This window comes from Chenopodium album, chromosome 13, assembly GCF_948465745.1.
Source record: "Chenopodium album chromosome 13, dcCheAlbu1.1, whole genome shotgun sequence".
Lineage (NCBI taxonomy): Eukaryota > Viridiplantae > Streptophyta > Magnoliopsida > Caryophyllales > Amaranthaceae > Chenopodium > Chenopodium album.
Window position 1 is genome coordinate 46,936,301 of NC_137846.1, and position 25,100 is coordinate 46,961,400.

Below are 25,100 nucleotides of genomic sequence, written 5' to 3' on the forward strand. Positions count from 1 at the left end.
AATCAGTAGATAATTTTGAGGTTTTTTTTTTAATTTTTTTTTAATATATATATGCAAACACACATGTGAATGTCATAAAATTAATAAAATCTATCAATTTTGCACTTGTAATTTCTAATTTATCATGTTATAGACCGATAATTATTGTTATTATGATGAATTAAGATTAAATTTAAGGTGGATATTCAAATTTTAAGAGTTAAAATAATTACAACGAACTTGTGTTTAATTTCTGTAAAAAACAATGAACACGTAGTACTTTAAAATTGAACATTTAGTACAAAATGAACATTTAGTAAATAAAAATGAACTTATTTTAACAATTTATTTTATATATCTTTATTTTTCATTAATCATTGTATACAATAAAATTGAACCTATGTATATGAAAATCATGTTCATTTTTAATATACTAAATGTTCATAATTTCTTTTGACGTGTTCATAATTTTATGTGTTCATTTTTATATTTTATGTTCAATTTATTTAATGTGTTCATATATTTTTATGAAACGTTAATTTTATTAGGTATGGTAAGCTATTCTATGATTATATGATAAATGTTCATTTTTAACATGCTAAATGTTCATTTTTTTTATGTGTTCACTATTTTTTATTTTAATGTAATGTCCATATTTATATCACATGTTCATTTTTTTTATTACGAAATATTCATTTTTTTATGTGTCTATAATTTTTTTCAACTAAATGTTCATTTTTAAGGTCGTGGTTCAACGTACAATTATTTGATTATAGGATAATGTTATTCATTTTTAATATACTAAGTGATCATTTTTTTATAAAAATTTTCACTTTTTAGTACTAATGATTCATTTATGTACGTGTTTATTTTTTATTATTGAATGTTCATTTTATTTATGTGTTCATATTTTTTTACTAAATATTCAGATTATAGGATGTGTTGCAGCTAAGACCTATTGGTATTGGCTTAGGTAGGTCTCCTCTAATGATATGGTTAAAAAAAAAGGTCTTGAATGTGTGTTTAAGCTTAAAAGCCAAAGGAGGCCCAATTATTACGTATGGCCCAATGCCCTATACGTAAAGTATTTGAATAGCTGCTCAAATTAAAGGAGGTTTAAAGGTATACAAATTTTTACCTACATCCAAGACTATGTATTTCTCCCTACTCCCCCTCTTATACTACGTCATTTTTAGACTATGTATCTCTCCCTACACCCTAGGTATCCTCTATTACACTAGCCCCTTAATCTGTGCAAGGGAACCATGTGTAGATTGGATCGTAAATAGTCAAAGCGCTGACTAGACAAGTTTAGTAGCATACTTAAACAGAAAATAATCAACTTCTATTTGTGATTTTTCATGATAAGATTCAAAAGATGACCCCTAACGAACTTGTTATTACGATCATATTTCTTAATTTCATATTCATTGACAATTATAATAGTTATATTCTGGGTAGTATCAGATTCCTACCCCCACCAACAAGAGTACTAGGAACTTCTATTTGTTCAAAAGCAATCAACATTCTTTGTGACCATCTCTTATAATTTGTACCATCAAGAAACTCAACTTTAGACAAATCTAAGGGCATGTTATCTTCAGCTTAATTTCAGTTCAGCTTCAATCAGTTCAGTTCGGTTCCTAATTTCCTTCTCTCTTAAAATATTCATTTCACTTCAGTTCAGTTAAGCTCCAATCAGTTCAGTAAATCAGAACATACCCTAAGTAGATCTAATAATAAATATTTCGTTTCTAAATTGTTGGAAAAAAAACCTGTTGAAATCAAAGACAATAAGAGTTACCGTAGCAAATTAATCAAGATTCATCCTCTTTCAGTTTGTGCCGTGATTTGGGACCCACTTCTTAGAAGCAATATATGCCACTACCAGTACATATATCCTAGTGACACACCCCCAAGTTTTTTGACACAACAACCTATGTAATTTGTATATCCGAACTTGGGGTAGGAATTGCTCAAGAATTGTTTAGATCTCAAAAGATAGCTATAGCTAGGTTTGTGTTTGTGTGTTTGGATTTCATATGAATGAACAATTCAGAAGAAGAAGGTGACCCTCGTATTTACATGTGCTCCAAAAATAGGAAGCAAATCATAAAAAAGAAGATGCATTTAGTTAGTATGAGTAGTATATTAAATTCCTTTAAGCAATCATGAGGGGTATTACACCCATCCCCGCCTCACCACCCATAACGGGTACAATATCCACATCTATATCCGCTCCGCCGGGTACAAGATATGATCCATCCCCGTCCCATACCCACCCCATATTTGCTCCAAAACCATCACAAACTCACTGCCATGATGTTGTATTGTATCACATTAATGACAATTATATCAAATTAGGATTAAAAAATTGAAACTCTTATTGTTTGGGTGGATTGAGCCTTAAGGGGTATCAAGTTTCATAAATTCTAAGTTATTCTAAAGGAAATATGGCCAGGTATAGGGCGGGGCGGGTCTACTCTAACATCCATACTCGCCCCGTTCACCCATGGTAGGTACACATTTTATACCAATTCCGCCCATCATCCGCTAAACCATTGCAATCCCTAATGCTAAGTGTTGATGTCTCATGATCTGACTACGAGATTCAGCTCTATTCAATTCAGTTCAACTCCAATCAATTCAGTTCAGCTCAGCTCAGTTTAGTAACTCTCAAAACAATACAAAGAAGGCCAAATGCATTTCCCTATAGCACGTGTCAAGTCACTCCCAAGTGTCACCCCAACCTTAACGTTTTCTTCCACCGCAATCCAACGTTTTTCTTCTAACACTTTCTTTCGAACCCCAGTTTTTGCTCTCCTCTAGCTTGTGCAACAATGAAGGAACTTTCAGCAGCAGAAACAAACCAACTTCTTGAAGCAGCTACTGATTTCGCCTTTTATCCTGGTAATTTCTGCTTTCTATAATTTTGCTCCAAAATTATTTTGTTTATTTTTTGCGTCTAATTACAAATTTCGAAATTTGAATGCAGGTATACTCAATGAAGCTTCAGTGAAGGAATTTCTTGATCGTTTTCCTCTTCCATTCATCATTAAGTAAGAATTAATAACTAAATTCCTTGTTCCTTTTCTTAATTTATCGATTTTTGGGTGAAATTTCTTATTTTAATTCTTAATTTTTTGGTTATATACATTTGTTTGGTTTATAATTTATAAGTAGTGATATGAAAATTTGCTTATTTACTTATTTAAGATAAATTTAATGAAAATTCTTGGTAATCAAGCAATTATGCCTTAAAAATTAAAAATCAGAAGAGGGTATATTATGTATTGGCTCTTTGGATTTTTTTAGTTTAAGTTATATAGCCATTACAGCTTATACTTTGGAATGATAAATTTGTTTATGAATATTATTATGTTTTACAATGTAATGAATTATACCATTGTTAGAATGTTAGGTTTGTTTTGAAAAAGTACTTTACTTTTTTTATGTAAGTTGTCATTTTTTTGGTTTTGCTAAATGCTAATAATTTAAGAGAATGATGGTGTAAATATTGATGCTCGTATCAAAAGATCATTTAAGCTTAACTTTGGATGAAGTTATGGAGGGATAACTCTTATTTGATGTTGGCCCGGTAACAGCTTGAATTTCGTTGTGTCGGATTTTTGAAGTTCCCCCCCCCCCCCCCCCCCCCCTTTTTTTTTTTTTTTTTCTTTTGGATTTGTGAGAAGAATAGCGTGTTAAGCTGATTGTTGAAAGTTTCTTTGACGAATTTTATTCACAAATCACTACAATATTTTGTCTGATTTTGGAGCTTAAGTCAGGGACTGAGGGAGTATAGGAAAATAAAATCGAATTAGTTATATATAAATTCTTACAGCCATCGATAGGATGTAGGTGATTTGGAATAAAGGGTGAAACTTGTGATTAAGATTAGGATATGCTGTAGGGTGATGAGTGTGTATGTATGTGTGTGTTTCTGTATAGGTTGAATATTGTGGGGACTTTCCCTGTATAAGTAGTTTTAGCAAATCTGACCTAAGGTGTCCAAATTGAATTGTTCATAACCGTACATCTTTTACTTGTCAAAATGGTGGTGATGAAAGACACTTGATCCGTTAGATGAACCGGAGTCTATTTTATGTTTCTATATAATGATCTTATTGATCTATTCTTCTGATAGGGGCAATAGCTTTTCCATTTAGGCTCATTAATATTATTTCCGTCTCAATGCAGTGCCTTGCAGACTAAAGCGGAGGTGCCTGGATTGGAAAATGCCTTGGTTAATTGTCTAGAAAGAATATTTAGAACAAAATATGGTTCTTCTCTCATCCCGCAATATATGGTATGTGTGCATTAAAAATCATCTTGTGCATGCAACAGGACTTCCCAACTTTGTAGGGAATTTTTTACAATTACATGTTAAATATAGAAATTTAGATTTGATTCTTGTTGCCAGCCCTTGAGAGGATCAGCTAGGGCTTCAGGCCTCGCTAGCAGGAATAGCCACACTCCTTGTATAAAACAAAAATGGACAAACAAGATATTTTGGTAATGCAGAGAAAGATGCAACAAGAAATTGGGTACTTGGCACTTCAAAAAATAAATTGAAGCCTTGGAAAAGTGGCATTGTGCATCTTCTTCCATTTTTCAGACTTTGGTTTCATTTTAACTGTTTTAAATTCACTTGGATATTCCTCCTAGGGAGAGATTAAGTTCTTTTAACTAAGCATAGGCTTGAGTAATTCAAGTTTATCTATTGTGGCAGCTGGCAAGTATTAGTGCATTTTTTTTGGAATTTGTTTTTTTCAGGGAGCTTTCTTCTTACCAAACCTTGGTGGGACCAGCCCACTTTTTTTTTTAAAACTCAGGCATGTTAACATCACTAGGACTATACAATTGGGATGAAGGCTTAAAGGGGGGAGGGGGGCTCCCTACCCGTCTTTACAAAAGTCCGCTTATTTCGCTGAAGAAATTATGGTAAATTGAGGTGATACCGGTATAGATACAAATCCCCCTTGGAAAATTACTATGTGAACTAGGCATTCAAAGAAAAACTCGTGGCTTTTCTAGAAACAAAGTTCTCCCTTAATTTTGTTACCTGTTACTTGTTTGGAACTACAAAATTAGTGTTAATTATCCATGAGTCTGTTCTTCATCATTGATCTTAGAACTTGATCATGTGATAAGCTCAAGCTGTTTTTGTTATCCTTGATTCATTGCTTGGTAAATTTTGTACTTAATATCTCTTTAGGCATCCTTATTTACACTTAATATGACTCCTTTTACTGCAGTCTTTCTTGCAAGTCGGTCTACAAGCAGATTCTGAAGCAGTTAGATGTTTGACTTGCAAAATAGTATGTAAACCTCAACTTCCCCTCCCCCCTCCCTTCTTCAATTCTAAAGCAGACTTTTTTTTTTTTTCCTGTTTGGCTGCTGTCTGTTAGTATATGTGGAAAACAAAAATTTGGAACTAGCTTGTGTTTTCTGTGTTTGCAGGATGAAATTTTGAAAAAATTGGAATAACTTAGGCACTAATATATAATCTTTTATTTATAATCTTTATCTCTCTGGAGGTGTCTAAATTTTCTTAGGATTGTTTTTATTTCAAGTATACTTTTTCTATCAATGAATGTCGCTCCTCGATTTTGATGCAGGTCTCTTTTCTTTTTGAGGATTTAAATGACAAATCTGTCCACCCATCTCAGTTGATAATTACATACAATATATATCCCCTGCTACTTCTTTGCCTTGTTAATGGGTAAGCTATCTATATATGGTTATAGCAATTGTTATTGCCACCTGTATTTCTATGTTGGAAATTTACTCATTTATGCTGAGATGCGTGGAAAATATACTTATAGATTAGATGAGATGTAGCCAAAATGATATGGATGATAGCTCTAGCTATATGTGCAAAGTTAGCATGCACAGAAAAGGCTTGGTTATTTCCAAAGTTAGAAATCCATAGACTTGTGTGGTGTGACTGAGTAATTCTAACTCGTTTAATTTGAAAGAAAACAGTTTAATCCTGGAGTTAAAAGGGGCAACCTAGAAACCTATGCTCACTGGGAAAGTGTAATTTTCTGAATTGCTAGTCCACTTGGCATAGTTGTTCCCATCTTATCTTATCGTGTTTTGTCATAGAGATTAGTGTTTCTTTAATGTTATTATGGTCCCTTCTTCATTTACGCTGAGCTTAGTAGTAGTTTGATTAAACTGGAGATTGCTAATCCTTGTTTTGAAAATATTTTGTGCATCTTCATATAGTTGACAGTGGGTAACCAAGTAGCTATTTTTCTGATATGACTCTCTCATGCCTATGAATCGGAAATCATCTCCAGCTTTAAGCAGGGAATTTAAGGACATTAAGGGAATTACTTGGTATTATTTGTTGTCACTTAACTTTTGTTGAGCTATGTGGCTATGCCTTTTTTTGGTTACCTTGGTATCATTGCACTAGTGGCTATAACTTAAATCCCTAGACATGGAAGACTCTAGCTTCGCGTTATTGTTTACAATAATACGGTTATATATTCTCCTAAAATAATATCAAGTATTATTAAGGGTGCATTTTCCTTACCTTAAAAAAAAGTTTCGGGTCGTTTTATAGGTTTTGAGAAGTTCTTATCAAGTCATCTAAATTCCATTTAGTTTAATTCAGTCCAGTAAGTTTTAATCAGGTCTTACAACTTTTAATCAAGTTCCTATATATTAATATGGAATATTATTATATTAATACTACCATTGTTTTTTTTTTTTTTAGTTGACACATTCTGTTTACGGAAGGTTTTTTTTTTTTTTTATATTTTTTTTTTTTTTTATATTTTTAGGCATATTTTCTATTGTGAATGGTCAATTGTACCCTTATTCTTAGTCTCTCTCCTCCCTCATATTAGACTAATCTCTCTCCTCTCTCACACCTGACCCATAAACAGACCACCCACATCGCACCTCATTCCTCACCACCACCACCACTACTCTATCACCTTTTTCTCTCACCTCCCTCCACCACATCATACCATGACCATCACCGCTGGATATAACCTCCTCTTTTGCCTCAACGCTATAGAACTCTTGTCATCACCACCATCACCACTAGTCGGTACTCGGTAGGACTAGTAATTTCATCCCCGCATGACAAAGTTTAGATATAGGTTTTTTTTTTTTTTTAAAAAAAAAAAAAAAAATTTAATTACTGAAACATTGATTGCAGCATCAATTTTTTCATCCTTTGTCGTAGTCTACTTTTTCGATTTGAGATCTTAAGGTAGTAGCAGTGACGAATTGATGGTTGGGACTTGGGGTTGTAAATGTTTTTGGATCTTATGTGATTTTGTGGGCTTTAAGTGATGAAGATGGTGACCAATGTGAGGGTGGTGCCGAAAAAGTACATCAAGGTGGTGGTGGAGGAGTAGAATTCATTGATATAGGTGGGACAGGCTGATGGTGACTCACAAGGCTGGTCAATAGATGGAGGAAGGAAAGGGGAGGTTAAGTAGGGGTATTATTGTCTTTCACATGTTTATCTCACTTCTCTAAAAATGTGTGTCTAAATTAAATGTGTCATCTAATTAGAAATGGAGCAAGTATAAGACATTTTATTAAGCTCCAATCAATTCTAATACTATTTTTTTTTTTTTTTAAATTTTTTTTTATCTCTAATAGTTATGTCTCCCAAGTACCATATGATATTTGTAGCTACTGGTACCACTAGTGCATACTCTTTTTTAATTTTCAGTACTCTTTAATTATTCAAGTAACATAAGAAAATCCTTTTTGTTTGACCTTTTTTTTTTTAGTGTACACATTTGACCGTCAGTATATTCCAATTCTGTATTTTAAAAATTATAAACAGTTTCTATTTTGAAACTACACAGTGAGACAAACTAAACAAGATCGCACATCAATATGTTTTTGCTTATATTCATTAATTACAAAAATTTCAAGATTAAGTTTATTCTCTCTTTGAGTTGAAATTTCAATATGAAACAAACTGACAGTTTTTTTTTTTCTTTTTTCTTTGACCACTTACTGTGGATGTGTTGTTTCAGAAAGCTTTGAAAAAGATGGGTGGGTGTAAGAAAAAGTAAGAGAGGGTATGTAGAAATGTGTGTGGGTTTAAGATAAAGTGAAGTAGAGAAGAATTCAAAAAGATAGGTGAGCATAAGATAAAGTAAGAGATATAGTGTGGAAATGTGTAAATATTGTGGAAGAGTGGTATATTGGTAAAATAATGTGCCAAAAATGGAATAAAGTAAAGAAAGTAGAATAAAAATAAAAACAACATACAACTTATAAACAAAGGGTGAGTGGAACAAAAAAAGAATAAAAACCATAAATGGAGGTTTTGACAATTCCACTTTGGGTGCACGAGGATTACAAAATTGTTCCATTTTGGGTGTCTTAAGGTTTACAAGGTTGTTTCATATATCTCACCCTAATATTATTGTCAATATTTTTGTCACACAATGATGTAGCACACACAAATTTTCTGTTTGATAAATCTCTTTTAATTAACACTTGAATCAGGGTTTTAGAGCCCTTTCCTCTCCCTCTTTTTTCTTTTTAGGGTTTACAAAAATAGGTTCTATTGGCTGGAAATATTCAAATTTCTTCGAAGTTTTTTTGCTATTTATGACCATTTTCCTTCAATTTATTACTCCCTCCGTTTCACTCTGTTACTTCCTTTTGGAATCAATCACTTAAAATAAGAAAAGAAGGAATCCCACTAATTTGGAATATGATTGCAACTTTGTAATTAATATTTTGTCTTTTCTTGTTCTATTTGTTTTATTTATGGGAATTGGCTATAATTAAATCACCTATAATAAATTTTGATTGGAAGATTTGCCATGTCGGCAATCCACTAGCACATATATTAACCAATCAGAATTATTTGACTCTTTAAACACCCAATTAGATTAATTATTAACGGATCATGAAAATTATTCACCCTATAATAATGTTTGGAAATATTCTATATGGGTATATCATTTTGAAATACTCAAAATAGTATACGGGACTAACAAAGTGAAACGGAGGGAGTAATTTTTTTGTTATTTTAGTTTTGTATAAAGCAAATTGTTTCTTTGGTAAAGATTTATGTGAGATCGAAAAAGAAGTTAATCCTTAGAATACAATAATATGAAACCACTGCTATAACAAATTGATATACCGAAGAAGTCCGTAAAACTAAGTGATATGAAATAGGGGATGGAGAATGCTCTATTTGCATTGATAGTAGCTTTGCTAATCAGAAGTTCTATTTGATTCAATTTATTTTATTTAATTCAATTGTTATGTTTTTGTTAAATTTGAATCTCGCCGTATAGTTTTTATAAAAACAAATAAATAAAATTAATAAAACATAGTGTCCGTAAATTAAAATTGTTAACTTAATGATCTGGTGAGAAGCATGATTGTGTCGAGATTGTTCTTTCTGTTGTTTGCTTGAATGATATGCTTGGTGTAGCTAACCTGTCATTTCGAGGCCTATGCTTCATAATATAGTTGTTGTTAATGGATGCTGCTAAGCCTACTATAATGCTGTAGTAGAGGCTCTTCATTACAGCTTGCTAATTTTTTTTTTGTTCTTTATTCAAAACTATCTCCCATAATGATGGGCAATTTAGGAGGAGTACTTTTGCTTTTCATTTGTTTTTAGATGGCCTCATATTCTGTATTCTATTCACCTTTTCACTTCTCCTTCTACTCATTCTTTGATGGGAAGCATCAATGAATTTTTATTCCTAACTCGTACTTCCTCTGTTTCAGAATAGTTTCATCATTTCCCTAAAACAAAACTATTATAATAGATGCATCATTTCACTGAAACAAGACTATTTTAATAGTTGAACCCTATCCTTAAAACATATACAAGTACATATCATAGTAATTGCACCATCTCTTTATTTGGTTGACATGTCTAAATTACCTTATTTATTCCGCCCCAAAACATTAAAGTATCCTATCACCCATATGCTTACTAAAATTATAATAGTTGCACCATTTTACATGCTTTTTAATTTCCCTCTCGTGCCAAAAGTAGGAATGACAACGGGTCGTTGGATTCGGATCGGATTATGCAAAATCTGACTAAAAATCCCACTATCCGACTCCGACTTTCAATTTTATTTTGACCCAATTCAATAGTATCCAAATGTATAATCAATCAATGTCAAAGATGTATAAATCCATAAGATGAATAATAAAAAAATATATAAGTACATTAAAAGTCGGAATCGGATCAGATAAGTTGGATCATTATTTCTCGGATTCGGCTCGGTTTTTTTTTTCTTCAATTGGACTAGGGTCGGACCCGAACTTAATTTCCATCCCTAGCTAAAAGGAAATAGTGTTACTATTCCAAAACAGAGGTAATATTTTATAAGAAAAATTAAGGATTAGTCCTTTGTAAGACCTCTATGTTATTATAATCTGAAGTGAGAAAGCTCTCTCAAACCCTACCTTTTTTTAGAAACTAAACTCTTACAGATATAAAGACATTGCACTGTTTCATTCAACATACTTTCTCTTTTGCGATCTTCAGTGATGAACGTGTGGCAGCTGCTTCGATGGATGCTATTAAGAGTATTGCTTCTTCTTCAGAAGGAATTGTAAGAAATTGACTATAAGTTCATGTTAGCTTATTAAATCTATAATGTATGGTTATTGTACTGTGTTTTATCATTTATCATATGATCTATTGTATTAACCAAGAAGTACCATATAGGCCACTATATTTCCAGCTGAGAGCAGTGAAGCTACAGACCTTAAGCATCTGGCTGCCAAATGTTCTTCACTGGTAATAAAGCTATTATTTTACTTTTTTGCTCTTTGATCATTCGACAGAGTGTATATTATAATGTTTTCCTTTTGTAAAACCAAATGCTTTCCACCTTATGCGGAAAAATGTTCGATGGAGTGTATTTTTCTTCTCCTTTCGTTCCCCATAAGTAAATTCATATCCTTTTATCTTGTACTCTTTGTTTATTGTTAGTATATATATATTTTTATATATATATATAATGTATCGCATAAATTACTTATCCAGCAAGAGACTTTCGATTCTCTTTGGCACATAGTTTTAGGGGAGTGTTTGTGGTGGGGTTTTGTTAAATATAAGTGAACCAAAAAAAAAAGTGGGAATTTTCTATTTAATTCAGTTGTGGTGAGAGAAAGAAAGGGGGGGGGGGGGGGGCTGTAATGCTTTACAGAAGTAGAGAGGAAATGAATGTAAAGAAATAGAGGAAAAGTAACATATCATTATATTATGTACACCCAAGTCAAGAGAAATGGGAAGTATTTTGTGGGAAAATTATTTAAAGAGAAATGATAAGTTTTGTTGTGGGGTGAACGGAGTTTTATCAGAAGGCAACTTTGAGGGTGAGTACCTCAGTATGTCTTACATCATGCTAAAATAATTTCACTTCAGTAAAATTCAGTAATTTTAAAGAAGAAATATAACTAAAAATCAGTAAAAATATTTCAGTTCAACAAAAATAATTCCAGTTGAGTAAAATTAATTTCAGTTCAGTAAAAATAATTTAAGTTCAGCAAAAATAATTTCAGGTCTGTAAAAATAATTTCAATTCAGCAAAAATAAGGTGAAGTGAATGGGGCCTCAATGTAATTTGCAACTCATAAACATTTCCCTGCATAAGATTTGGAATTTCTAAAATAAAAGGTTATCATTCTGTCTCTTTAAGTTCATCTTCTCTTCCGTTTCAAAAAAAAAAAAAGTAAAAAGTTCATCTTCTATTCAGCCTCCATGGAAGACAACCACAAACACCAATTTCAACTAACAAAATAAAGTAACCCATAAACCCCTTTAATATTTGAAGATTAAAACACATATGTGACAAGAATCAATATATTGTCGAGGAAAAATTAGAAAATATCACCACAAAATTCTCAAAAATTGGATTATAACACCACATATTTTCAAATTTTTATTATAACACTACAAAAAAAACCAAAAAAATTGGATTTCATCACCAACTAACGAATTTTTGGATTAAATCCGTTAATGGGACCCATGATGGACACGTTTCAATAGGTAACAGGTTAAAAAAAAAAAGAAAACCCCCTAAACCCAACCCAGCCACCGGCGGCCGTGATTCCAACGCCGTAGACCCTCACTGCCGCCGAAATCCAACCCCAGCCTCCAAAACCCTCTCCTCTGACATCGAAATCACCGGCCATCACCCCTATCCACCACAGCACCCCCGCAAATCCCACCTATCGGTAGAAACCCCGACCACGAACCCTACATTGGCGACAGCGAAAACCATTCATGCCCTTTGCCTCACCGCAAAATTGAACTTTCTGGGAGCTTCGAAGGTCGATTTCAGCCATTTTGAGGGTGAAGGGTAAGGCCAGGGTGTTTTCGGAGAAGGGGATAAGGTTTTCGGGGAGGAGGATAAGCGCATAGGTGGTTTTTGCGGTGGTTTGAAGGGGTAGGCTTGGTTTTCGGGGAGTGAAAACTGGGAAGGGTGGAGTCGCTGTTGGAAAGGGTGGTGGTTGGGCTGGTTTCGACGGCGGCAGGGGTATTTGGCGGCTGTGGTTGGTTTCCCTGCGGTGGGGTTAGGGCTAGGGTTAGGGTTTAGGGTTTTTTCTTTTTTTTTTTTTAAATTTTTCTTTTTATTTATTTATTTTTTAACAAATTGCTTATTGTCACGTGTCTAGAGTAAGCCCCACTAACGGATTCCATCCAAGAATTCGTTTAGTGGTGGTGAAATCTAAATTTTGGGGTTTTAAGTGATGTTACTCCCTTTGTTTCAATATGATAGTCTCATATTGAATCAATCACATAAAATAAGAAAAGGAGAATATTTGGAATCTAGCATTAAAGTAAAAAAACAATTCATAAATAGTTGTGTCTTATTTAATTTTTTTGATTTTTTTTAGGAAAGCATTAGCCATAATTGCATAAATAAAGGGAGTAATTTCTTTACTTAGAGTCATGTCATTAATTCACAATCAATTAATTTAACCAATCAAAATTTAATATGTATAAAATAGGAAATAAGAACTAAGTCAAAAGTGGAATACATTCAATATGGGTAGATCTTTTTGAAACACCCAAAATAGTATAGGGGACTAACAAATTGAAACGGAGGGAGTATAATAAAAGTTTGAGATTTTGTGGTGTTATAATCTAATTTTTGAGAAATTTGTGGTGTTATTTTCTAATTTTTCCTATTATCTATCTGTTCTCAAAGAATTTTGAGAGGTATGACAAAAAGTCAATGACCCAACCAAATCTTTACCATTAACGAACTCAGTCAAGTAAACATTTTGCACATGAAAAGATCAATATTTCCTTCAAAATGTTATAGTTATCAACTCATTCACTTAATCTATTCTCCATTTTAAACGATTTTTACCAATTTTTTTAGTTACAATTTCAATAAAAGTTTCTGTAATGTTCTTAATCAATACTCCCTCCGTTTTTTTTTTATTTGCATCACTTTCCTTTTTGGGGTGTTTTTTTTATAAATGCATCACTTTTATATTTGGTAACTTTATACTATATTTTATCATTTCTCTCTCTTACTTTAAACCTCACTCAACTTATTTTATCATTTCTATCTCTTCTATGGTCCCCACTAAAATAATTAAAATATATATTTTCTCTCACATACTTTCTCTTTCATGGTCCTATCTTACTTTTACTATAATAATTTATTCAACCACTCACAATATTATATTACTCTCCTAAAACTTTATACCATCCAAAGTGATGCAAATAAAAAAAACGGAGGGAGCAGGTTTTAATTTATTAGCTAATGGTGTAAATTTAAGTTCAATTCAACCTTAAAATCGTTAATGGTGGGATTTGGAAGGCATCTAGTATTAAATACTCCCGTACTCTGGTGGAATCTTGATTCTCCAGTCTCATTTATGTAGATTGTGCTGTTGGGTGCATCCTTATTAGGTTGTGCTACTGGTGGCACCTTGGCTATATTTGGTGTTTTTGCGGCCAATTTTGCCTTTTATTTTTGGAAAATTTTTTCCCAAAATGAATTGTTTTTTCATATCTATTGTTGCACCATGAGTCTGTTATACTACATAATCATGTATCCATCCTTGGGGACTTGTTTACGAGTGAGTATGTTAACATCCACGATCATGCCAACTTGTCAAATTAAGCTAATGGCCTAATGCTAATATGATATATAAGCTTACAAAAAATAACTGAAACTATATTATGACATAAGCTAATGCTCTTGTGTCAGTTTTCATTGAAATATCTCACTGAAATGAACTTGGATATGTGTATTGAAGTGGAGAATGAACTCTGGAAATTTTGCGTTGTTTAAGTGAAGGACAGGTTTAAAGAACCCTTAAATTGAATAACATCAGAAGCAGTGACTGAAAGTAGTAGCTGTGTTTTAAATTTTTGGAGTGTATAGAAGGAGTTTAGTAAAGAGTCAATATTATGAAAAAAGCAAGCTGGATCCCAGCAAGTAAGCTGTTCTATCGACTAGTTCGTGGTGTTCAGTAATTATTAGATTTTAAAAATACATTAGGTTCAAGCAACTTTTTCTTAATGTGCTAATGAAGAGTAAATTTGCTTGAAGTTAATTACAGACTTATTCCAGATATCACTAGTATAAACTTTATGCCTACATTTGAAACGAACCTTTATATGTTGGTATCATATGCCAACATAATCTTTCAGCTTTGCAGAATTTGCACTCATTTGCAAATTTATTCCTTCCTTTTCCTGATTTAGTCCAAAACTAAGACATTAGCCTAGGATAAATCTCAAATTGTATTTATTTATTTGTTGATAAATTTTATCTGTAAATTCTCTAAGGGAAAATGTATATAAATTTTAATCGATGTATCCATGCATCCTAATATTTGAGAATTGACACATCTGTTCCCATTTCCATGTCCATTTTATTATTTATTTTTTACGCTACTTAATCAGAGAGCTGTAATATTTTGAATTGTTTCAGTCAAGTTATACCTATTCATGTGACAGGGGCGTGTACGAATTCTTTCTTTAATAGTGAAGCTGTTCTCAGTCTCTCGTGCTGTCGCAGAAGTAATTGCTAGCTTGAATTTACTTGGTTTAATAGAGGCGGAAGTGAGGAAAACTGATGACACACTTGCAATACTAAATGCTCTGGAGCTCTTATTTGAGGTGCTTATATGATCTGATTTTACCCCACTCTTTTATATTTATATGTTATGCATGATATGCTTGATTTACAGAATGCATGTCACATATGTGCTTATGCAGCCACAACAACTGGTTGAGAAAATTTCAAACTTATATGTAGTAACTTCTGCTTACACTTGACACCTAAAAGGGTTATGAACCTTTTTTTTTTTTTCTCTACATTGCCAACAGGATCAGGATTTTTTGCATAGAAAAGTTTTATCTTAATTTTTGATTGTAGCCAATTGATACAGGATTCGTATTTTAAGCACATGCTGCCCTAGAACATGGCATTGTTTTTCTAACGTAGCGACATAACTTATTGATTTCTTAGATTTAACTCTGACATTTAATTGTGTTTGTCTTTAAACCATCCCTTATCAGAGATTCATAGGTTGTTTCTGCTGTTATTATTAGATATAATTAAGTAGAAACCTTAAGTGGGAAGTGCAGCTTTGATTTGGTACTGAATAGAGGCATTTGTTTTACATATTGTATTTATACTTGGGAAGGGGCTATGCGATTGACTTAAATATAAAAACTGTTTATCCTTTCAGATTCTCATATTGCAATTGTGCTTGGCTTGTTTCTGTCCCTAATATGTGAAATACATCATAGAAAGCATCAATCCTTTGCATTTAAGATGGTTCAACTGTTCAAGTCCGCTTATCTACCCATGAATTTTTCCAATACAATGCTATTTGAGAGTATCCTTTTCTATTAAAAGGTTCTGTAGCTTCCTTGAAAGAAATCTGTCCATGGTCTTTACTCTTCGCTTCCATGGAAGGCAATAACTCCGCATTATTTTTCAATGGATGGCAGTCAAAGAGAAGATCCCAGCTAAATCTGTTCTTTAAGATGGAAGTTTTTACATTGCAAACCATTGGGTCCTTTCTCTTTGGTCCTTGTGTCCTTTCTCTTTGTCTCTCATCTATAACCTTATTTTGGTGAGTTGGGTTCAGTCTTGTACTGTCAAAGATGTTCTAGTAGCTTGGGAAAAAGAATGAAGAAAGATTTATCTTGTTGAGGTGTGGAAGATGTGCTTCCCTTGATTTTGAGAATTTTGTGTAGCTTGAGAATTTCAAGTCACTGAGAAACACTCGGCGTTCCTTGATTTTGTAGATAAATTGCTTCATGGTAGCTTGAGGTCCTTCCCTCATTATGTATATGTGTGACGGTATTGTGGCATCTTAAAGATGTAAAAGCACTCCCTTTATCATATTATTGTATCATTTGTCATATAGTGCTGTAATTAACTTGCTGCTGGTAGTTAAGGTCAAGTAATGATTTTTATATCTTCACTTGAAGCTTCAGCTTTTCTTCCCTGTAAATTGCTGCTTGGAGCTTCTAATTTTCCTCTCATTTGTTACTAATTTTAAGTTCTTAGCAAAAGCTTCCCTCTTTTATTGATTTGTTCTTTTTGAATTTGACGTTTGAAGATGGCAGAAAGTGAACATGCATCAGAATTCTTGCCCAAAACCAGTCTTCTTCAACTTCTTGGCAGTATTATAAGGTAATCAGCGAGAGAGCTTTTTCTTTTTTTAAATAATTATTTTTAAAGTTGTATTAATTTTATTTTATATTACGTATATATTTTTTTGATTTTGTAACTTTACAGAAATGCTTCTTTGGAGTCGATGTTAAGATCAAGAGCAATGGTGATCAGTGGAAGAATGCTTTCCAGAGAAAACATATTTACGTTCATTGATGAAACCAGTGAGGCTTCTTCCTGTTCCTTCATGTGTTTTTATTCAGTTGTGAATTGTGATGCTTATTTAAATGGTGACTACTTTCTATGCATGTGGAGAAGTGCAACATGTTGTATTGTTGTGTACATGTCTAGAAATCTTTCAGGCATATGTTGGTAGGACATAACCCATGTGATTCAAATTCCAGCATCGTGATTCATAACTACCAGAAGTAAAAGAGGATGGGAGAGAGATGCAGGCTGGTTTTCTTCAAGCATCTTCTTCTTACTGATTTTGTTTTTGTTTGTTCAGGTGCTCTTGCAATTTTGTCAGATATTATCGGGAGGCTCACTTCACCTGAAACCATAGATGACAATGAATGTGAATCAGCGATTGAAACAGTTGGTCTAATTGGCTCATGTAAGTAGCTTGTCAATTTATGTGGCTCGCGTTCTTGGCAATTCAGCAGTTATTTGGAATTAACTGTGCTTTGGTTTCGAAAGAACGATAAGACATTCAGATAAATATTTTTGCTGCTCGTGATTGACTTGTAGGCTATATGAAACAGACTAATCAATTAATCATTGCCTGGCCTATTTAGATTTTCCTTTCCATGCTGACTTGTAATTTGTATTTGATGAACAGCTCTGAAAATTGTTAATCAAAATAAATAAGATTGTTGAGCTGAGCTTGGGTTTATGTACGTATTGAGATTAGGCCATTGTAGAGCGTATCAGTGACAAACCAACTGGTATAAATAGCCACATCCATTATGTGGAATTGCGGGATCTGTGTTGAACCTAATAGTCTCTGCTATCAATATTAATCTCTGAAATTATCGCATTGAAATATATTATCTGAATTAGCAAACTGTGAAAAAAATGTTATGATTGATTATTGTTCTTTCTGTGGTGACCATCCGAGCTTGAAGGATCCCCATTACTAAACCCTTCACACACACACACATACACACACATATTCTGTTCATATGACACAACTGGAAGGTTTGATATGGCCCCTACACCAAATTAAGATATTAACTTTATCTTATGGCTTATGTTTTCAGCTAAATCAGGAGCGGAGGTTTTACTCTTAAGATCTCTTGAAGCTGCAAGATTTCTTGGTGAAGCTGCTTTTGACAGGCATAAAGGTGGTAAGCAGCTGGTGAGCACTTCCAAACTTCAAAAGTTTTGTGTTGTTACTAGAAGTTTTTTTTTTCTTCATTATGGATAGTTCATCAGAGATTAAATTGAAGTGGAATCTGTTTCCCTTGTTTTATGCTTAAATCTACATTTGTGCGGCAAGTAAAATTTTGTTAGAGAGATTTAGGAAAATGGAAAAGCATAAGAGATGTTCATTTTTTGGTCAATGAGTTCCAGTAAAAAAGTGTAAACTTTATATACTTACTGTAGTTTCATGACTCTTGTCATTAATATGGGGGGTGCTTGCTTGACTTGTCAAAGTATCACTCCTCAGCATACGTCAAAAGATATAAACTAAAAATATTCCACTACTTGCTTAATGGCTGGACCATTGTTCATCATTGAATTAATTTCTTCTTGGATGCTCTCAGCTTTGAGACTCTTATTGTTGAGTGATCTGTCAGTTCTTTTTGTAAGAGTTATTGGTTATAGTTTTAAATTGTCCAACACAGGCTGCACTTCATGCTTTTGGAGACATTGTTGGTGCTAGCAGATCTGAAGACAGAATATTGCTAAAAGGGGAAGCTGAAGAGATCCTTCGTCGCTTGATTTATGAAATCGCGTCCAAGACTTCAAAATTGACACCATCAGTAAGTTATCTCTTGAGCTTTTCTATATAAAAGAATATTCTGCTAGGTGCTTCCATGCTGGTAATGAAACAAAGTTGTATGGGAAAAATTTTCGATTCTGCACTAAATATTCTTTGCTCATATTCAAAATTGAAGGGTTTTTTTTTTCCTTGCTCCTTGCAGGGGCTGTTCTTGTCAGTTCTCCAGCAAGATTCAGAAATGCGTTTGGCAGTAAGTGGAAAATCTTCTTTTAGGTTCTTTACAATTATATTCCTTCTGAACCTACACATGCAATACCTCAGCTACACTTATATTTTAGTTAACATTAAATTCTAATTTACTATATTTATCCTGTTTTGTTTAGTCATTGAAGATGGTTTAACGTTTGCATTTTAGAATTAAAGCTGGAACTGAATCCACTTGTTGAGAACCAGGAAAAAAAATTGTGAATAACCAGGCCTGTTAAAGGGGATTCATTTGCAATTTAACTCGTAGAAAATATGTACTATTTGATCTGATGAATGAATGGCTTTTAAATTTGAAGCGACACCAAAAGGCCACACCTTCCTGATGTACAATAGTTGAAGTTGCTTTTTTTCTTACTTAGTTACAACAGGAAATAAATAATATACTATTTTATTGGAAATCAGTTCGTTCATTCTCTTTTTCTTAGCACCCTTTTATTTAAAAAGACAAAGACCTTATAACTAGTGCTGAAGGAAGGCTGGATATTAAAATGGGAAAGGGGGAATTCAAGTTTACAAGGGAATCACTTTGGTTGGAGACCATTCTGATTGCTATAATTACTTTCATTTCATGGTTTATCTGCTCAACTTCTGCATATCAAGGTAATATGCTCCTATTTTGCTTTGATTCTGTTTGCCCTTGATTTGACTGTTTTGCCTTCTTTTCAGGGTTATAGGTTGATATCCAGTTTGGTGGGTCGTCAATGGTGCTTGATGGAAGTCTGCTCAAGGCAAGAGATCATAAATATTGTTACTGATGCTTACATGGAAACCACTAAAATAGGTTTGTTCAGCTCATATTATATTCAGCCTTTTCTTCTTTTTTTTCTTCTCTCTCTCTTTTTTGAACGGTTTCATCTTTTTTGCTCCTAAAAGATCTGCAATAAGATAAGCATCAGGTCTTATTCGATCTGGCTCTAATTGTAGTTTGATTAGGTCTCAAATCTCTGGTTATCCTGAAAGAGCTCTCATGTAATATCCCCCTAGTCATCCTAGCTCTTAATTCAACTTCAGGGCTGTTATCATGGTTTTCCTTATCTTTATGGTTGGACGATTATTTATTTCGTAATTTACTCGGTTGTGCCTACATTGACATGATGGTGCTCAACAATACACATTAGTAGAACCTGTGATTTTAAAGGAATACTTCACTTAACAAGGTGGTTAGCCTCCAAGTAGCTAATGTATATTCTTTAGAGTAGCCCCTAATCACTGAGATCATTTGAGGGAAGTTGTAAATTTGTATAAGAAAATCTCTAAAGCCCAGTTTGGCTAATTCCCGGTATCTGGGGTTGAGGTTGGGTATTAAGTTTATGGGATGCCCATACCAGATTCCAGTTGTTTGGTTGATATGAAAAGTCATACATGCTCACTGCAGTTGTATCTGATTCAAGGGGTTATGAACCTGCTGGTGGTGGTGGTGGTGGTGGTGGTAAGTGTATTTGTGGTGGTTAGAGGAGGTGATGAGAGTTGTGGCCTGTGCATGTGAATTGTAAATCTTGGTTCTATAGGTAAGGCTTTGCTTAAACCGACCTTCCCCAGGTTTGAGGTCTGTGGTTTGATTTCTGAGTGGGAGCAGGACAGAATTAAGGAGGGTTGGGGTATGCATTTTAGGGTGTTATATATTGATTACTAAACCATACCTGATTTCAGAATTGAGTAAATCACATGCCCCCTGTGTTCCATTAAGCCAGAAATTATATGGATCCAAGCTCTTTGTATTGTAGAGTGATCAGTGCATTGTGCCTTTGCCTTGCCTGGTTGGTTTTCAAGCAGTGCATTGTGCCTTTGCCTTGCCTGATTGGTTGTCAAGAAATGTTCTTAAGAAGCATCTACACTCACCACAAAGCATTTGTGATTCATTGTTGCTTAGCAGCCATGGGATTGTCGTCATTCAGCTCACCATCAATATTATCACCTTCTTTATCATCATTACTATTACCGTCATCATCTAGACATCATATTATTCTCTTTTTTTTGCAGGCATGGAGGCTAAATATAACTGCTGCTTCGCAATTCAGAAGGCTCTTGCTAATACAAACCCTAAGAGTGATTCTGCACTTGCTGCGATATCTGGGAAGGTATTATATTTGACACCTTGTTAATTTGTATGCATGTACTGAGATTCCACCCTCCACTTTAAGGTGTCCATATCTTCCCCATCGAACTTTCCTCTGTGTCTCAAGGATCTTTTATCTTCCCACTTGCATAACCACCCTCATCAATAAATAGTTACAATTATATTGTATCATCATGTACAGAGGTAATATGTAATTAGATGAAACTATTTCTTTTCCAAATTTTGTTTCCTATTACTATTAGGCTATTAGGACAACCTAATGGGGCTAACATCTACCTTCTTTCCTAATTCCTTTCCTTTCTACCTGTTGAGCTAAATGGCCCCTTACAGATACTGTATCAAAATCATGCTGGGTGTCAACCTATACTGTTGTCCATTTGCATGTTTCATGGTTGACAAATCAGCTCTAGAAAAATGCAGTTACTGTCTCCGTAGCTCTTATATTTGCCAATCTATGAAATTGGCTTAATGCTACCAACACCAAACTAATACTTTGTACATGGACGTTCTCTTAGAACAGAGTTCTAAGGTGGCTGTGCTATTTAGTTATGAAAATTCTAATGTAGTCTTATGACTTTTGACTATCATAATTTATTAAAATGGACGGCGGACATTATTTGTTTTTTGATTTATTTTTAATTTTAATTAAAAATTATTTTCTACTTTTTTATGTATTTTTTTATTTCCATTCGAAAATATTAAAGAATAATTTTTGAAAGATAAAAATATATTTAAAATAATAAAAAAATTATTTTTAATTAAAATTACGAATTAAAAATAAATAAAAAAACAAATAATCTCAACCGTCTATTTTAAAAAATTATGGTAGTCAAAAGTCATAAGACTACCTTAGAATAATCAATTTAGTAAAGGATAAAGTTGCATGAAAATCTTACAGAGCTTTAGGTTGTAATTCTTGTAAATAATAGTAAAATATATACGAAGTTTTTATTTATTTATTTAATGTAAGTGGGTTATGTCTGGACTAATTACTCATTCTTGTGGACTCCTGTATTGTTTTCTGTTTTTTTTTTTTTACCAGCTGCAGGAAGCTGTTAAACGGGGTCCTTTCCTGGCAGAAAAGAACCGTGATGCACAGCCAACTGTTACTACTGATCAAAGATTTTAGATTTCTGTCACCACATAGGAGGTGCTTGTTATGACTTCATTTATGCAGCAACAAAATGAAGTCATAGGAGAGGGTTTGTAATAAAAAGCGAATTAATGTTTGGGAAATTCTCTTTGGTAACACTATAGTTTTTATTTTTCTCAGTGGTAAATTGTAAAAATTCTTATTATTCTTGATAAAATTTAATTAGTTATAATTTTTCAATGTTAAACTTAATGAAATAATTTAGTTAATTCTTAACCATGGTTAATATTTTTTAAAAATAAAAAAAATTAAAATTCTTAAAATATCCTCACTTAATACACTTAAAACACTCAAATTCCTAAAATGCCCTCAATCATCATCAAGATCATCATCTTCATCCTTCCTTCTTTCTTCCTCACCTTTCTCAATCGTACCCAATCGCCACCTTCGCTAAAAGCCAGCTACCTCCCCCTGCCCCTACCACACCCACGCCCAGCCTTTCCCTCACCGTGCGTCGGCCTCCCCTACCCTTGCCGCATCTCTCCTTCCCCCTGAACCACCACCGTACCCCCTCCCCAAACAATCCCTCAAATCTTTGATCAATCTCTCCTCCTCAAATGAAATCCGCTTAATTTAGTTTGAAATTAAATCTCCTCAATTTGGCCCTCTAAAAGCCTAATTTCTTCTACAATTTTGAATGATTCGGTGTTTAATTTTTGCAATTTCTCCTTCAAATAGCGAAAATCGCTTGTTAAGTTCTAACCTCTAATTGGAGGAGATGAAGGGAAATTGAGGGACAATGAGAGTGGAGGATTCGCCGTCGAGCAAGAAGACGAAAATAGACGATAGAGGTGGGAGTTAGTTGTTGCTATGGCGGTGTTCTCCAGCTTCGTCATTGGAGTGCCTGCTACGAGGTTTTGGGAAGTGGGGTCCTGGTTCGAGGGATGGGGGATGGGAGAGTGGAGTGGGCACTGTAGGGAGGCCGGTGCGGCAAGGGCGGGGGAGGCTAGCGAGGGAAGGAGTTGTGTTGGGGTGGGGGAGTGATGGAAGGTTAGAAGGAGAAGGGGGTGACTTTTTTAAAAAAATAATAATAATAATCGTTTAAATGTTAAAAAAATTAAAAAAAAAAAAAAAAACCTAACTATAGTTAAGAATTAACTAAATTTTTTCATTAAGTTTATCATTGAAAAATTATACCTAATTTAAGTTTACCAAAGATAATAAGAATTTTTACACACATGGCGAGGGAGAGGGGGAGAGGTTGGGACGGCCAGTGAGGGAGGAGGAGGGGCTGAGACGGTCGGCAATGGAGGGGGAGTGGGAGGGGGAGGGGCTACGATGGCCGGCGAGGGAGGATAGGTTTTCGGTTGGGTGGTTTTCAGGGAGGATAGGTCTTTTCAGGTGAGTTTAGGGCAATTCAAGTGAGCGGTGAAGTTGGGCCGGTTGTTGGTGGTGGTGTCGACCGTTGGATGGTGGTGCTGGCGATGGCGATGGCGGCTAGGCGGCGGCTATGGTTGCTGGCAGTACTTTTTGAGTTGAAGTCTTTTGGGGGAAAGCTAGAATTATGGATAAGGGCTAAATTAGTTATTAAGTCTTTAGTTATTTAGGTTTAAGCTTATAATTTCATTAAGTTTACCATTGAATAATTATAACTAATTTAATTTTACCAAGGATAATAATAATAATTTTTTTTCAATTTACCACTGAGAAAATTAAAAACTATAGTGTTACCAAAGAGAATTTGCCAAAATTAAATTAATGTAATTTAAAAATCTAAGATGCATTAAAAAGTAATTTAAAAATATAAAACGCATTAAAAAAAAAAAAAAAAATCTACCTTTTGCTTTTGAGTGAGGCTGGCAAAAATTCGTGTTGTGTACATGTTTGGTCTTATGTCAATTTCGTGTTGTTAACTAAATGTAATTAAAAGATATGTAAAATGTTTAATAATTTCATAATTTGGCCATTTTATCTAAACGAGTAGTGCTTGGTTGATTTTGTGTCGTGTTGACTTCGTGTTTTCACTCAGTAATTTTGTGTTCGTGTCATGTCTGAAGTCAACACGAAGGGCCTATTATCTTCAGCTTAATTTCAGTTCAATTCATCTCCGATCAGTTTAATTCAATTCAATTCAGTTTAATTTCTAATTTCCTTCTCTCATAAACAATTCATTTCAGCTCTATTCAGCTCAGTTCAGTTCAGCTCGGTTCATTAAATCAGAACAAGCCCGAAGTTTGTACTATTTTTGACAATTTCTTACAATATATGAAAATAGATGAAAGCCCATGCAATACACGGTTATTTCATACATAAATCTCAAGAGAAGATATCTTTATTAATTAAAGCATATAATTATTTTTTAAAATTACTATTGTCTAAAAAAAATTTTTTTTTTTCACATTGTAAAAATGAATGACTTTTCCTATCCTTTATAAAGCTAACCTATCACAATGTTTGTCTCATGAATCGTTTGATTATGTCAGTCGTTGAGTTGCATATCTAAACCAAGAATTTCATGATGTTCAACATCTGAAATACGCTTTTGTGCTTGTAAATATTATTGACACTTGGAATTCTCATAAAATTGTATGTTTATTTTAAAAATAATGCTGAATTTAAATGGGTGATAAATAATTATCATTGAATATGATAAATTTTGTTAATGTAGTTTTTAATATTTTAATGGAATAAATGAGTAGTGGATTTTTTTTTTTTTTTTGCAAGATAAAAAGAGAGGTTTTTAAAATTTTTTTAAAGATTTATATATTTTTTTTAATATAATCCAAAATTGAATTTTTTTTACTGAACGTGGTTTATATTTCTTTTAATTAGTTTATTTTTAATGTATATTTTTTATATCACTTTTCTTATTACAATACTATTTTTATCCCATTGAATCTATCCAACTTTTTTTTTATCTTATTCTACAAAAAGTATATTCAAATAAATCCTATGTGTCATATTGGTAATTAATTGCCGCCTACATGGCGCGACACTTGGCAAAAAATAGAAATGTCAATGCCAAGTGTTGTCTCGTGACCTGGCTAAAAATTTAGCTTTATATATTAATTAATTATATGATGTAATACATCATTATCATAT

At 33.4% G+C, this 25,100-nt stretch overlaps 1 protein-coding gene across 1 annotated transcript; it reads left to right on the forward strand.

The window, feature by feature from the left end:
- Positions 1 to 2,729: 2,729 nt before the first annotated feature.
- On the forward strand, positions 2,730 to 22,232 carry LOC145576737 (uncharacterized). Its single transcript, XM_081634453.1, has 17 exons — positions 2,730 to 2,889; positions 2,975 to 3,038; positions 4,180 to 4,288; positions 5,238 to 5,300; positions 5,601 to 5,704; positions 10,496 to 10,562; positions 10,679 to 10,750; positions 14,942 to 15,103; positions 16,561 to 16,634; positions 16,740 to 16,837; positions 17,122 to 17,229; positions 17,876 to 17,973; positions 18,464 to 18,601; positions 18,764 to 18,811; positions 19,495 to 19,609; positions 20,809 to 20,906; positions 21,948 to 22,232. The coding sequence occupies exons 1-17, from the start codon at positions 2,820 to 2,822 to the stop codon at positions 22,032 to 22,034; spliced, it is 1,575 nt and encodes a 524-aa protein (XP_081490579.1). The 5' UTR covers positions 2,730 to 2,819; the 3' UTR covers positions 22,035 to 22,232.
- Positions 22,233 to 25,100: the final 2,868 nt, after the last annotated feature.

What these genes read in the sequence shown, in the direction of transcription:
- LOC145576737 (XM_081634453.1), top strand. Translation starts at nt 2,820, where the DNA reads ATGAAGGAACTTTCAGCAGCAGAAACAAACCAACTTCTTGAAGCAGCT. An exon ending in ATAAAGGTGGTAAGCAGCTG is followed by an intron (nt 17,974 to 18,463) that starts GTGAGCACTTCC and finishes TGTCCAACACAG; the next exon opens with GCTGCACTTCATGCTTTTGG. An exon ending in ATTCAGAAATGCGTTTGGCA is followed by an intron (nt 18,812 to 19,494) that starts GTAAGTGGAAAA and finishes CCTTCTTTTCAG; the next exon opens with GGTTATAGGTTGATATCCAG.